The sequence below is a fragment of the Peromyscus californicus genome, unplaced genomic scaffold (genome assembly GCF_007827085.1).
Source record: "Peromyscus californicus insignis strain IS unplaced genomic scaffold, ASM782708v3 Scaffold_7__1_contigs__length_154581171, whole genome shotgun sequence".
In the NCBI taxonomy this organism is placed as follows: Eukaryota; Metazoa; Chordata; class Mammalia; order Rodentia; family Cricetidae; genus Peromyscus; species Peromyscus californicus.
In genome coordinates this window covers 64,612,363-64,627,515 of record NW_026294595.1, presented here as the reverse complement: position 1 = coordinate 64,627,515, position 15,153 = coordinate 64,612,363, and the positions used below count along the sequence as shown (strand labels likewise).

Here is a 15,153-nt window from a genome sequence, read left to right as displayed (position 1 = left end):
GTGAAGATTGGGGTTGAGAACACATGGGAATTGTTGCTTTAAGGCAAAAGTACATTGTTGAGTACTATAGTTCTATAAACATGCAATAATAGGTCCACTGACTCTGCCATCCCTTGAAATCAGCTTATCTTTCTTCCTTTCTATCTCTGTTTCTCTCTCTCTGTATGTATATATGTATATAGACGTATATATATTTAGTAATAAATATGTATTACTCTATTCAGACATTTTAACAAATGCATATATAAACATATGTATGTACATATATATGTATATGAAAATGTGTGGGCATAAAAATGTGTTTTACTAATGTATTTCAGTTGTCTATACAAGAGAGGACTCACATACAGTTGCAGCAGTATATGCCTGTGGAAAATGAATTTAAGAGCTGGAATATTTATCTGGTGATCTCATGGGAAAGCTATCTGAGAATAAGGCAACTGACTTTAGAGATGATTTATAACTAGAATTGGTAAGGACATTTAATGTGAGTCCTGTTTTCACATATTCACATTTTATGTTTTTCTTCAACCTTGCAGTCGATGAGGTAAGCTATTTATAAACATCTCTGCTATAGGAAGTCTTCTAAATTTCAAATCATATATCTTGAAAATCTTTGTTTGCATAAACAAGGCCAAAACTGACTAAATAATTGGCAATTATAAATTTTCAAGACTCTTCAACTTACAATTTCTCCTCCTTACTTATGTGTCTGCTGACAATTTCTGTATGTGGATGATTGAAACATTGAGTTTTCTTCATCATTTTCTCTGTTAGCTTGATCAAGAAGTGTCACTCACACATAAACAAAATAATAATTTATTTTAGTTTTTATACCTGGAAGTAGAGTGTATAAAGACCACCACTGTTCTGCAATTCCTGTCTGAAAATATAAATTCCCTTTCTTCTCTGTTTATCCCAAGGAGAGATTTTTCACTTTAGAACTAGAAAGTCTGTACTAAAATACCAGAATAAGTATCTTTTGTGAGTTTGAATTTAACACCTTCTAGCAAACACTTTCTACCATGAAAATAGTAGTAGTACACCTACCACTTCTTGTTAGCTAAGTTCTAAGCAGTTTCTTAACTTGCGGTATCTCATTTATCATGACAAAAAGCATTATTACATCACATTCTAGGCACACTTTAAAATAATGAATTAAAAGAAAAATCTCTGCACTTTGAACATGCACATTATAATTAGTGACAAACATTTCTGGTAGGTCTTTATGCTTTTTAAGAAAAAAATTAGTTCATCTGAGATTCTAATTATCCTTAGGATGTTCAAGATAATTTAAAATGTGATGAGGATTTCCAATTGCATTCTACACTATATTTTGCCCATTTTTCTGATCAGACATGACGGAATATTCATCTCTGCCTCATTCCAAGTAGATAGCAGATATGATTAATATATAGTCTTTTCTCTATGGGTATAACATGTAAATATCTCACAATGCTTTTTGATACTCTACTTCAGGAATCCACTAGAGAATCATAAATGTCAGCATTTCAAGGACAAACTGCATGTGAATACTTTGCAGAATGAAAATAGCCAGCACTTTAATTCTACATGATCTCTGAATACTGAGTTCAGGAAATGACTTTTTTTCTTTTGTTAAAAACAAATTCATACATGTATGCCTTGTCTATGTCATTTCTACCCGTACTTTTCTCCTTCCCCTCCAGACTCCTACTGTAATCTTCCCATAAGATTCATGGTCTTTTCCTTACTTATTATTAATATACATGTAAATATATACATATATATGCCTATCATCTATCTGTCTATATCTATCTAACTATCATCTATCTGTCTATTATATGCATAAATATATATATATAAAACGTGTTGAATTTACTTAGTGTTGATTGTATGTACATATGTTGGGCAATTCACATAGTTTTTCTATTCTCAATTCCAGGAAAAAATTATTTACTACTACCCCAACTTTTTGATGATAATATACACTTAATTGAGGCAATTTTTCCTAATATTTGCAGATTCACTTCTAGATTCTCCTTGAAATTATGCAAAACCAGAGTTTTGTAACAGAGTTTATATTCCTTGGACTTTCACAGAACCCTAAAGTCCAGAAAATAGTTTTCATTCTATTTTTGTTTGTCTACATTGCAACTGTTGGTGGCAACATGATAATTGTGGTGACCATTGTCTGTAGCCCAGCACTGATAGACTGCCCCATGTACTTCTTCTTGGCATTCTTGTCACTACTGGATGCATGCTTCTCTTCCGTTATCACACCAAAAATGGTTGTGGACTCCCTCTATGAGAAGAAAACCATCTCCTTTGAAGGATGCATGACGCAGCTCTTTGCCGAACACTTTCTTGCAGCAGTAGAAGTGATTGTCTTGACAGCCATGGCCTATGACCGTTATGTAGCCATTTGTAAGCCCTTGCACTACTCTTCCATCATGAACTGGAAGCTCTGTGGGACACTGATGGGGATAGCATGGACAGGGGGATTCTTGCATTCTATCATACAAATTATCTTCACTTTGCAGTTACCCTTCTGTGGACCCAATGTCATTGATCATTTCATGTGTGACTTGTTCCCATTACTAGAACTTGCTTGCACTGACACACATATCTTTGGCTTTTTGGTGGTTGCCAACAGTGGGTCTATCTGCATAATAATCTTCTCTATTTTACTAGCATCCTATGGTGTCATCTTGTTCTCTCTGAGAACCCATAGTTCTGAAGGACGATGGAAAGCTCTCTCTACCTGTGGATCCCACATTGCAGTTGTGGTTTTGTTCTTTGTTCCATGCATATTTATATATGCACGGCCTCCATCTGCATTCTATTTTGACAAAATGGTGGCAATATTTTATACTATCCTAACTCCTTTGCTCAATCCTGTGATTTACACTTTTAGGAATAAAGACATGAAAAGCGCCATGAAGAAAATGTGGAAAAGACTGATGGTGGTATCTCATGGGAAGTGAGAGATAGAACATTATCAGTGCTGGAGATGAGCTCCTGATGAGGGCAGGGTCTGAAGCTGGAGGATGCAAGAGTGGAGATGGAGAAATCAGACACAGGACACCTTTCAGTTTGTTTTATGAGAGATAGACAGAGAGAAAGCACAACTCGGCATGGCTTGACCTACTCTGACAATCTGCCTCTCTTACAGGTTTTATTCATATGTGAAATTTCCTCAGAGATTTTGATAATTGATTACAAGACCTTCTAATGGTACATACTTTTCCTAAAGTCTCCTTTGATTATGTAAGCATATCAAAGTAAAAGAAGCAAATGAACCAACAGCAAATTTCATGAGAACTAAAATCTATATTTTAGTTCATAAAATATTATGATAAAATCAATTTTTCATTTTTAATTTAAAAGCTTTTTTACATACCAACCACAGTTCCCACTTCCTCCCCTCCTCCCATTTGCCTCCCACCTTCTCCCACCCCACCTCCCATCTGCATTCCTCAGAGACAGTAATGTCTCCCATGGTGAGTCAACAAAGTCTGTCACATCAAGTTGAGGCAAGGCCAAGCCCCGCCCCTCTGCATCAAGTTTGAGCAAGGTATGCCTCCATAGGGAATAGGCTCCAAAAAGCCAATGAATGTCCTAAGGATAAATTCTGGCCCCACTTCCAGGGGCCCCACAAACTGTCCAAGCCACACAACTGTCACACACATTCAGAGGACTAGTTCAGTCCCATGCAGATTTCCCAGCTGTCATTCCAGAGTCAGTGAGCTCCAACTAGCTTGGGTCATCTGTCTCTATGAGTTTCTCCATCATGATCTTGACCTAAAATCATTTCTTTTTAAACTCAATGACTTTTTCCTTAAAATCAATGTTGTAAAGCCTTGCAGTTACAGAATACTAGACAGAATGTCTCTATTAAAGTTTGACTAAGTTAACAGAAGTTATTTCCTACTACCTGTTATATAAAACTACTCCTGTAATTTTCTATCAATCTACTATAATGAATATCTGATATTTCTATGGAAACCTAATCCCTCAGTTCCTTGTTTAATTTTTTTCCTTTTTCTATTTTCTTTCATCTCTGACATGAGACCACCATACTTTCTTCTGACTTATGAAGTGCTGTGCTCTGCCCTTTATTCTTTCTACAGTATCAGCAAAGTCCTGATCCAACAAGTCTCTCAGGAAGCCAGGCAGTTTACTCAGCCAGAATATTTCCCTTTGTGTCTTTGTCATAAACTCTTGTTTAATATAGTCCCCATCTTTATTACAACCCTGAAAAAAGTAGAAGAACATAAGATTCCTAAACTGCTTACTTTGCCTTCAGGAGGGTACCAAGGCTTGTCATTAGTTTTATAAACAAAAGCTTTTCCTGTCCATGCTAGTTCTGTGTTTCTGAGGCAGAACATGAAAATCGAATGATTCAGTTATAGTTTGGCAGCTTCTGAAATTTCCCTAAGTTTTTCTTCTTTAATGATTTTTCCAGATCCTATGTCTCATGCTTACTAATACTACTTAAATAAAAGGTTCTGTAGAAGACTCTTTTTTTTTGGTATAGCTGATTTTCCTAGGGAACTACCATAAGTTTTATTCTTTTTTTTTGGTTTTTCAAGACAGGGTTTCTCTGTGTAGCTTTGCGCCTTTCCTGGAACTCGCTTTGGAGACCAGGCTGGCCTCGAACTCACAGAGATCTGCCTGGCTCTGCCTTCCGAGTGCTAGGATTAAAGGCGTGCGCCACCACCGCCCGGCTAGTTTTATTCTTATTAACATCAACTTCTATAGGAATTGTTACATTATCCCAGTCTTAGCCCTCAGTGTAGGGCCCTTAACAAAAAGGAATTCAAACACTAAACCTTAACAACAAGTAATTCAAACATTAAACCTTAAAAACAAGGAATTCAAACATTTAACATGTAAAAGACACAGCAAGAGTTGTGTGGCAAATTCCACCATGGCCAGGGAAGGGTCAGTCCAGGCCATGCAATCACTGGAGGTTTGTCAGGCAGTGACTTCAAGATGCTTAGCATCACCATTTCAATAAAGAAGCCAAAATGATTTTAATAAAAAACATTCTGGGTTTTCCTTTGTACAGAAGAAGTCATGTCTGTTACTCGCAAAAAATCTTAAAAGGGTCAGAAATGATGTGTTCATTTTATTTTAAGTATCAGTTTTTACCTGGCAACCCATTATTTTCAAGTGTATATTAATGAGATTTGAAATTTGTGCTTCTTTATGTTGAAGTAATTTTAGAACAATCAAAAGGGAATTTATGTATTTAGTTATTTGTCATTCACTCTACACTAAGCACAATTAAAAACATTTTATAGATTTCAGTGACTCCTGGAAATAACCAGGGCTCAAGACAGGCACATAGGAAAGTCCTCACAGAACCTCAGTTGTAGATGTTTTTGTGTGATAGGATGCCAGCATTCAGTGTGGGATTATCAGTAGCAGCTACATAGTGTGAGTACCATCTTTAATTTATTGAGATATGTAATTTGATTAAGTCAATTGTGTGGGTTCCTCTACTGACAGGTGAGATACTCTTTTCTTCTGACTTGGTACAGGAATTGATTGGGGAAGATATTTTTATTCAAGTTTCAAGAATGTGAACACTTAAGCAACCACAAACTAGCAACATATGAAAATGGAGGGACCCAATTTTCCCAGTTCCTATAGTAACAAGGTATCCAGAGAACCAAAAACTAAAAAGTTGAGCCACATATTACATATTAACCTCTTAGTTGAGTCTTATTAATCTCAGCCAGCCATGTGGTTTCTGAAATAAATGTATTTTCCAGAAAAAAAATGAATTTCTCTTGTTATATCAATAAAGATGAAATGCCGTTTAAACATGTATTATGGAAACAATAATGAAAAATCCATTTGTTCTTTTCTTAATATTTCATGCCAGTTCAAAGTAAAAGAGTACATTTTTCCCTCAAAGTGAATGTAGCATAATTTTTCATCAATATTTGGAAGGAAAATTTCATGAGGGATTATGCTTAGGGTATAAACAATCATCTGAAACATGCTTATGTATTACATATGACCACATGGGTAACAGAAGCACAGGGACTTTAATGGGCCTCCCCTCTCCATTTCTGTGGTCCATCATCTTTCTTCATCCTAACAGGTTTGATTCTTGATGTCTTTTTCTCTCCAAACAATGATTTTTACTCTTGATCAGTCCCTTTATTTACAAGTAATAATGAGGAAAACTAATTCTGGTTAAATTGTTTTATGATTCTTTGGATCCACATTTTGAAACACAAAACAACAAAACCTTACTCAGGACAGAGTATAGTGATGGATATAGATTTATGACAAATTCAAACTTAAAAACAAGTACTTGCTTATAGTTTTATCCTCTCACAGCTCTGTGTAGACTCTGCCAGTGATGCACAAGGAGAGGAATTCCTAATACTTTTCTTGGGGATAAACAAATGCTGAAGGAGGGTTAGTCAATACTTTTCATTCTGACGTGTTTAGTTCATAGTTTGGCAAAATTCTTTCTATAACAATTGCTGATTTAGGTTTTCATTTTGTTTCCTAAGCTGAATTTCCATAAGCATGGTGAAAACCATTCTCATATTTTTAGCTCTTGGACAATACATTTCTTGAGCTCACGCTAAATTAGCTCATTGCTGTTACTATAAGTATTTAAATAAATTTAAATAAATGATTTCCAATGTTAAAATATAAATTAAAAAAATCTAGAGACATATAAATCTCTAGAATATACTATATATGTGTATGTACTCAACATATATTAAATATTTATGTATATGTGTACATGTACATATACATACACACACACACAAACAAACACACACAGAGCAAGAGAAAGAGTATTTCTCAAAAGCTCAGGTTCTCCTTGAGTGTTTTAGTTAGCTATGCCCTTGATTTGATATCCTGCATCCATCTACAAAGTGCCAAGATTCAGTCATTCGGCATTGTGCCTTGTTCTTGAAGCGTTGGCACATAATCCAGCAACTTGTATATACCAGGCATGGATTCAGCCATCTGAAACACATTAGTAAATCAAATCTATGAAAGGAATCTAAGTGGTGTGTGTGTGTGTGTGTGTGTGTGTGTGTGTGTGTGTGTGTGTGTGTGTGTGTATGCCTGTACATAAGCACAAACATCTAGTGCATTTTCACTGTGTGCTTGTATTCATGAAGAGAAGAGGTCAACATTCAGTGTTGTATCTCAGGAGTCATCCTCCTAGTTTTCTTGAGCCATTGTCTCTCATTTGTGAAGAACATTCCAATTAGTTAGGCTGACTGGTGAATGGGCCCTAGGAATTAGCCTGTCCATGTTTCCATAGCTCTGTGATTATAAGTGTACCATTATTTCTGGATTCTTTATATAGTTTCTGGGCTTGGAATCAAGATCTTGTTCTTGTAGAGTGAATTGTATCCCATAGAGCATTTTGTTGGGAAAGGAGCAAGAATGACTGGCTAGATAATTTTTTGTCAGCTTGAAGCTATTAAAAGTCATCAGGAGGAGGGAATCTTAATTAAGAAACTGTCTCTATAATATCAGGCTGAAGGCATACCTGTAAAACATTATCTTATATACTGATTAATGGGGGAAGGTCTACTTCATTGTTGTTTGTGCCATTCCTGGGATGGTGATCCTGGGTTCAATAACTAAGCAGGATCTATAAGCCATGAGGAGCAAGCCAATAAGCAGCACCCTTCCATAGCCTTTACATCAGCTTCTACCTTCAGGTTCTTGCCTTGTTTGAGTTTTGTCTCTTGTCCTACCTTCATTTGATGATAAACTGTGCTATATAAGTGCATGCTTTATTTAAACTCTTTCCTCCCAACTTACTTTTTTGTTATGATGTTTCATTATAGTAATAGAAACCCCAACTAAGACACTGACTGTGGTGGTTTGAAAGAAAATACCCCCCAAATGAAGTAGCATTAATGGAAGGTGTGACTTTGTTGGAGTAGGTTTGGTCTTGTTGGAGGAAGTGTGTCACTGTAGAGGTGGGCTTTGATGTCTCATATACGCTCAAGCCATGCCCAGCGACATGAACCACTTCCTGTTACCCACAAGTCAAGATGTAGGACACTCAGCTACTTTGCCAGTACTGTATCTACCTGAATACTACCATGTTACTATACGGTGAGAATGGACTAAACTTTTGAAAATATAAGGCACTCCAGTTAAATATTTTTCCTTTATAAGAGTTGCCATGGTCATGGTGTCTCTTTATAACAATAGAAACCCTAACTATGACAGAAGATTATATCAGGAGTGAGGTATTGTTGCTATAGGCCTGACCATACTTTTGTGTGAAGAAATATGAAACCTGGGACTGTGGATTAGAAAAGCAGTTGGACACTTTAAGTGCTGCTTAATGGGCCATATTAGTAGGAGCATGGAATAAAGGGAGTGGTGACCTCAGGGCAAGATCGCACCTAGCTAAATTGGAAATTTCTGAAAAAGTGTAGACAAATTTCTAAACAGTCTAACAGTTTCTTATTAAATAAGAAACACAGAGCCAAATACAGAGGTAACAGCCAAAGAGATCAGAGCAAATGGACATGACTAGCCTTAGCTTACCACCACTCAGTAGCTTCCACAGAGAGAGTTTCTTCCTGTCTGACCTGTGTTTTTATTGCTTTCTTGTTCTGCCTTCTCATTGGCTCTAAGCCTAACTACATGATCTCTTCATCACTGCCTGTCTATACAGACCTCCAGGTCTCTATGGTTGGTAATGGGATTAAAGGCTTGTGTCACCATGCTTGGCTGTGTCCTTGACCACACAGAGACTCTGCCTACCATGTGATTGGAATAGGGGCATGTGCTACCACCACCTGAGTTCCGTTTATGGCTATGCTGAGAAAGCCTGTAAACAGAACTGCTAAATGCTGGCACACACTATCCCAACTGCATCCTTGAAGCCTTCAGGTCCCTGTTTTAAATGTGGTTGAGAAGGCCACTGGGTTCATGCAAGCGGGGTCCAACATGGGCCACCAAAGGGCCTTGACTAAAGTGCCACCAAGAGGGACATTGGTCAGCTGACTGGCCCCATGCGCCTTGTGGCATGAGGACATCAAATGAAGACCACCCTCTAGCTGATCTCCTAGGCTTGGTGTTGGGCAAGGATTGAAGGTGCCCTATTCCCAGCCTGACCACAGCCATCTCTCACAGGGAACCCAGGATAGCCATTACAGTATTGAGGTGATCCATTTCCTTTCTTTTGGACACCAGAGCCACTTACTCAGTATGAGGGAGTTTTGGGGTCCCACCTCTCCTTCTTGTTTCCCTATTGTTGGGGTAGGTGGACAGCCTTACCCACTTCACCAGACCCCTGAAAATACACTTAATTGTATTTATCCCTCTCACCCACACATTTTTAGTTGTGCCAACCTGTCCTGTATCCCTAATGGGAAGAAAATTTCTAGCTAAGGTAGGAGCTTTTATTTCATTTGTTCCCCCCATTTGCTTCAATCCAGACTCATCAGAAAAACCTTTTCTCCTCCTCCTAGTCACCCAGCCCACTAGCTCTATTTCCTTTCCCTTGACAGTTCCCTGTGACTTCTTCTTAATTTGTTTAAAAATTCTCCAGAGCTCCAGAGCCAGCTTGAATCCACCTGGACAGGTCAGATCCACTCCAGACAAGTATAATTCAAACTTTCCTGGTCCAAGGACCCCCTCCCTCACCTTGGGATACTTTGGCGAACTCCCCAAGATAAATTTTTTTCTAAACTTCCTCTTCTGCCTTGCCAGCATGTTGTCAGACCCAAACAGCCACAGAGCCCTAAGCAGCAAAAGAGGATGGGTGATTCCTAATGCAGCAGAGGACAATCTACTACTTCGGGAAGTCTAGTTAACTCAACATTCCCCTTTCTTGCCCCCAAGAGTTTAACCAATGCCCACTGAGTGAGCAGGAAGCAGTTTTGGGAGACATTGCACCCCTATTCCTGTTCACCAGTCATTTTTTACCAGAACAAAGAGTCTGGAATGATAGCCACTCTCCCATGACTACACATGTGCTTGCAAGACAATTAATCATTCCAGGGCCTTATATCCTATGTAATCTCTGTGCTACATGATCACTTAATTTATGTGCATGCATGGTGTAGCTATGTAAGCCCATATGCACATGTGTGGTAGAATCCATAAACAAGGGTCCCACATACCACTGCCCCCTCCTCCTACACAATCTTTCAGTAGGCCTAAGCACCCCCTTCTCTTCCCTTCCCTTAATAAACTCTTATAGTGGGTTTTGTTGTGCCTCATGGCTTTTCTCACATGGTAGACAGTGCGGCTTAATGAATAACATTGTGCTGCATAATAAACAACACAAGCCCTTGTGGATCAAGGAGTGGAATGTGGTAGTTTGAAAGAAAATGGCTCCCAAAGGAATTAGCATTAAAAAGAGATATGGCCTTGCTGGGGTAGGTGTGGTCTTGTTGGAGGAAGTGTGTCACTTTGGAGCAGACTTTGAGGTCTCATATATGACCAAGCCATGCCCAGTGATAAAGACCCATTCCTGTGGCCTGCAAGTCAAGATGTAGGACACTGGGCTCTTTCTCTAGCACCATGTCTGCCTGCATACCACCATGTTGCACCATGATGATAATGGACTAAAGCTCTGAAAATGTAAGCCACCTCAATTAAATGTTTTTCCTTTATAAGAGTTGACATGGTCATGGTGTCTCTTCACAGCAATAGAAACCCTAACTAAGATGCTGACTAATGAAACTTTCTAGGTCATATGAATGTCATATGATTCAAAAATCTTTATCCTGTAATGTGAACATATTTCCCATATGTTCATCCCCACTGACACTTGTGTTGCCACCTGAATTGAGGCCATTCCCAGATATCAAAGTGGTGAGGCTATCCAATGTCAACCTCAAATAAAGTACACAGATATTATGCATTTGGTTATAAAAACTTGGTTATCATTTACTTAATGGCTAATATCCATTTGTAATCAAATACATACCATATTTATCTTTCTGGATCTGGGTTATCTCACTAGAATGATTTTTCCTACTTCCATCCATTTACCCACTCTTCTGTTTAGGAATATCTATGCTGTTTAGGAATGCCTGGCTATTATGAAAAAAATGCAATGAACATGTGTGAGCCAGTGAACATTTTCTGGTCCATGCATTAGGATGGAATAACCTTAGGGTACATGCCCAAGAGTGGTATAACTGGATTGAGGTAGATGGATTCCCAACCTTCTGAGAAAATGTCACACTGATTTCCATAGTGGCTGTACAAGTTTACATGACCACCAGCAATATGAATACAGAGTACCTTATTCCACATCCTTGCAAGCATATGCTGTCTCTCATGTTGATGTCTTAGTCATTTTGACAGGTATAACATGGAATCTCAAAGTAGTTTTGATTTGCATTTCACTTATAGCTAAGGATATTGACCATTTCTTTAATGTTTCTCAACTATTTGAGTTTCCTCTAATGAGAATGCTCTGTTTAGATCTGTATACCATTTTTTATTGGATTATTTGATATTTTGATATCTACTTTTGAATTCTTTATATATTTTAGATATTAGTGTTCTATCAGATATGGATTTCGTAAAAATCATTTCCCATTTTGTTGGCTGCCGCTTTGTCTGAATGACAGTGTCCTTTGCCTTAGAGAGAGTTTCAGTTGCATGAGGTCCTGTTTATCAATTATTGATCTTAATGTCTGAGCTATTAGTGTTCTGTTCATAAAGTTGTCTCCTGTATTAACGTTTTTCTTTTCTATTTCTCTTTTGTCAGTGTCAGTGTATTTGCTTTTATATTGAGGTCTTTGATCCACTTGGACTTGAGTTTTATGTAGGGTGGTAAGTCTGGATCTATCTGGATTCTTCTACATACAGACATCTAGTTTGACCAGCACCATTTGATAAAGATGCTACCTTTTGTCTAGTATGTGTTTCTGGCTTCTTTACCAAAAATCAGAAATCCATAGGTGTGCTAGTTTATGTCTGTATCTTCAATCTGTTTCCACTGATCAACATGTCAATTTTTATGTGAATACCATATGGCTTGTAATCCTATAGCTCTGTAGTACAACTTGGAATCAAGAATGTTGATACCTCTAGTAGTTTTTTGTATGTTTATTTATTTGTTTTGTTGTTGTTTGTTTTTTTGTTCAGGATTGTTTTAGCTTCCCTACATTTTGTGTTTTTCTATATGAAGATTAGAATTGTCCTTTCAAGGTTGAAGACTTATGTTGTAATTTTTTATGGGAATTGCATGGAACCTGTAGATTGCTTTGGTAGATGTCCATTTTTACTATACTAATCCTACTGATCCATGAGCATGGGAAATACTTTCATCTTCTGATATTTTCTTCAAGAATTTGAAGTTTTTATTATATACAAGTCTTTATCTTGTTTGATTAGAACTATCCCAAACTTTAAATGTTATTTGAGGTTATTGTGAAAGTTATTGGTTCCCTGATTTCTTTCTCAGTCTGAGAGGAAGAGGAGGACCCATGAGCCAGCCACCCAGCCACACAGCCAGTCATAGAGTATGAGTAAGATTTATAGAAGTAAGAGAACAGGAAAAACCCAGAGGTAAAAGGTAGATGGGATAAGTTATGTTAAGGAAAGCTGGCAAGAAACAAGCCATGCCAAGTCTGGGCATTTATAATTAAGAATAAGCCTCCATGAGTGATTTATTTGGGAGATGAGTGGTAGCACACACACACCCCGCCCCAAAGGAGCAAAAACAAACAGCAACACTGTCCTGACTGTCCTGATAATAGACTGGATTTTATAAGGTGAAATAAACTTTTTCTTCTCAAAGTTGCTTTGGGTCATGGTGTTTTATTATAGCACTAAAAATCCTAACCAATACACTAGATGTGGTGTTCTAGGGATTGATATCATAGTCAAAGCAGAGATAGATAATGGCTCACAAGATCTCATAAATAGAGAGAATGCCAAAAATTATCATAGCCTAGAAACTTGACCATGGCCAATATCAGCTAGAATAATCATGTTCATAATATTGCAGTTATCAATTTAGTGCAGTCTTATACAGAAACTAATATGGAAATAATGCCCTTGTCAGATAGTTCTCCTTCATCTATGAGACTGAGCAAAAATACTCATATAATTTGATATGTACATCAGTCAAAATATTTTGGACATGAGTATATTACATGATATTATGTTGGAGATCACTTCCATGTGGAAAAAACTGGGATGAAGTTCATATGTATAGGTTTCTGGTTGTGGCACCTCAGGAGACATACTACCTTTTCCCCCACACTGAAGGAGAACTTGGAGATACAAACATGGTAGGGTATGAAGTCAATAAAAGCAAACTACATGCTCAGTTCCAACACATAATATCCAATGTGTCAATTATTCCTATCATATAATATACACTGAATACAAATAGTCATACAAATAGGAAGGGACACATCTTCCAGATAGCCAGAGTAGCTTATGTGAAATGCATATAAGAAGATGATGACTTGCACAGAAGGATCAGTTTAACAGATTTCAGAAAGATAATAACATAACTGCATTATGGCTCTTACCTTAAGAATTACAGACATGCAGTTTGATCATATTTATGAATTTGAAAGATAACCATCTTTGTTTTCTGTTTCGAGGACCAAATATTAGACTCATGGAATATTAGTTTCAAAGCAGGGAGTCTATCTAGGAAGCAATCACAATCACCCAGGGAAAATATGATGTTGAGTTGACATGAGATAACAGTTGGAAAAGGATTAAAAGTGATATCCTTTAGGATATATGTGGAAGATGATGTCAACAGGATAAGGTCTTTGAAATAAGAGATAGAGGAGCACTACCCAGGAAAAGGAATTTAATTGGCTTTCAATTGGAACACAGATAACTAATGCAGAGTGGCATGTAGGAAGTGGCACCTAGGTGGTTAGATGATGAACTCATGAGATTAGCTTTGTATTCTTTTTTTTTTTTCTCTCAAGACAGGGTCTCTCTGTGTAGCTTTGGAGTCTTTCCTGGAACTCAACTCTGTAGCCCAGGCTGGCCTCGAACTCACAGAGATCCACCTGCCTCTGCCTCCTGACTGCTAGGAATAAAGGCGTGCACCACCGCTGCCCAGCCTAGCTTTGTATTCTTACATTGTACCTCTTTAAAAGCACAAATCATGTTGATGTTTGTACATTTTAATATATAATTTTATCAGTAATTAACAATAGCAGTAAGTTCTTATATTTTACCACCTAGTCAAGGTTTGTCCTAGAAGTCAAGAAGACTGAAAAAAATTAAGATGTTCAGCTGTTAAGTAATGTGTTTAATGAGTCATCCTAATGCAAATTAATTCAGTGAATATACAGAACATAGAAGAGAAGAAATTTTTGAAATTATATTAACAAAAGACCTGTCATAATTTCAGTATGAGTGATGAGCAAAGCTCATTTATGTAATAAAATGTAAAATATTATTATTAGGAAACATATCTCCTTTATTGAAGTGTCAAAGACTAAATATAAGCAAGATATAAAGGTTTTTTTAATGCTAATTTCTAAAGCTATCTGGAACTACATGAAACATTTTATTTTTAATTATAGTGGATAAAGTCAATTTGATATTTACATTGTGTTTGAATTTAATGATTTAAAAAATAATAGAATTTTCTAACCAGCACTCAGCCATGTTTCTAATCTCACCTTGGCCTTGATCACTGTCACAGACCAGCATATACTCTTATTTCTATCTTGTTTCCTTCAGGCTTATTTCTAATAGCCTTCCCTATTTTGCCTACCATATTATTCCCATATATTTGCCTTTAGAGAATTATCTTGCATCTTTAATGTCTTAATATAGTAGTCCCCCTGAAAGCCCCCCAAACACAGCTATGCAGCACTTCAAAGGCATTTTGTGAGAAGCAACATGTGCTCTGTAAGTTTTTAACCTAAATTGTTTTAAATTGCCTCCTGCCTTAAAATACGAGCTCCAAGCTATAACACAACATTCTCTTATCTACTAGATTTTATATACAGCTCCTAGACGAGCCTCTGAAATAAATAACTGAAAATGAACACTGTGTTTACTGCAGATATTTGATGTTCATTGGGGTTAAAATGCCCATTCAACAAATATATTTTACAACTGAATGTTATAATTTAAATGTTTTAATTCCATAACTGATCCTGCAATTTATTGTCACATTATCATCTACATTTGCTTTAAGAA

At 37.1% G+C, this 15,153-nt stretch overlaps 1 protein-coding gene across 1 annotated transcript; it reads left to right on the top strand.

Moving 5' to 3' along the window:
* Nucleotides 1–2,012: 2,012 nt before the first annotated feature.
* Nucleotides 2,013–2,966, top strand: LOC128101408 (olfactory receptor 4C15-like). Its single transcript, XM_052724494.1, has one exon. It carries the CDS (start codon nt 2,031–2,033, stop codon nt 2,964–2,966), a length of 936 nt encoding a protein of 311 aa, XP_052580454.1. The 5' UTR covers nt 2,013–2,030.
* The last annotated feature ends 12,187 nt before the right edge of the window (nt 2,967–15,153 follow it).

Bases quoted from the DNA above. Each gene is read 5' to 3' on its own strand.
- LOC128101408 (XM_052724494.1), top strand. From the start codon at position 2,031: ATGCAAAACCAGAGTTTTGTAACAGAGTTTATATTCCTTGGACTTTCA.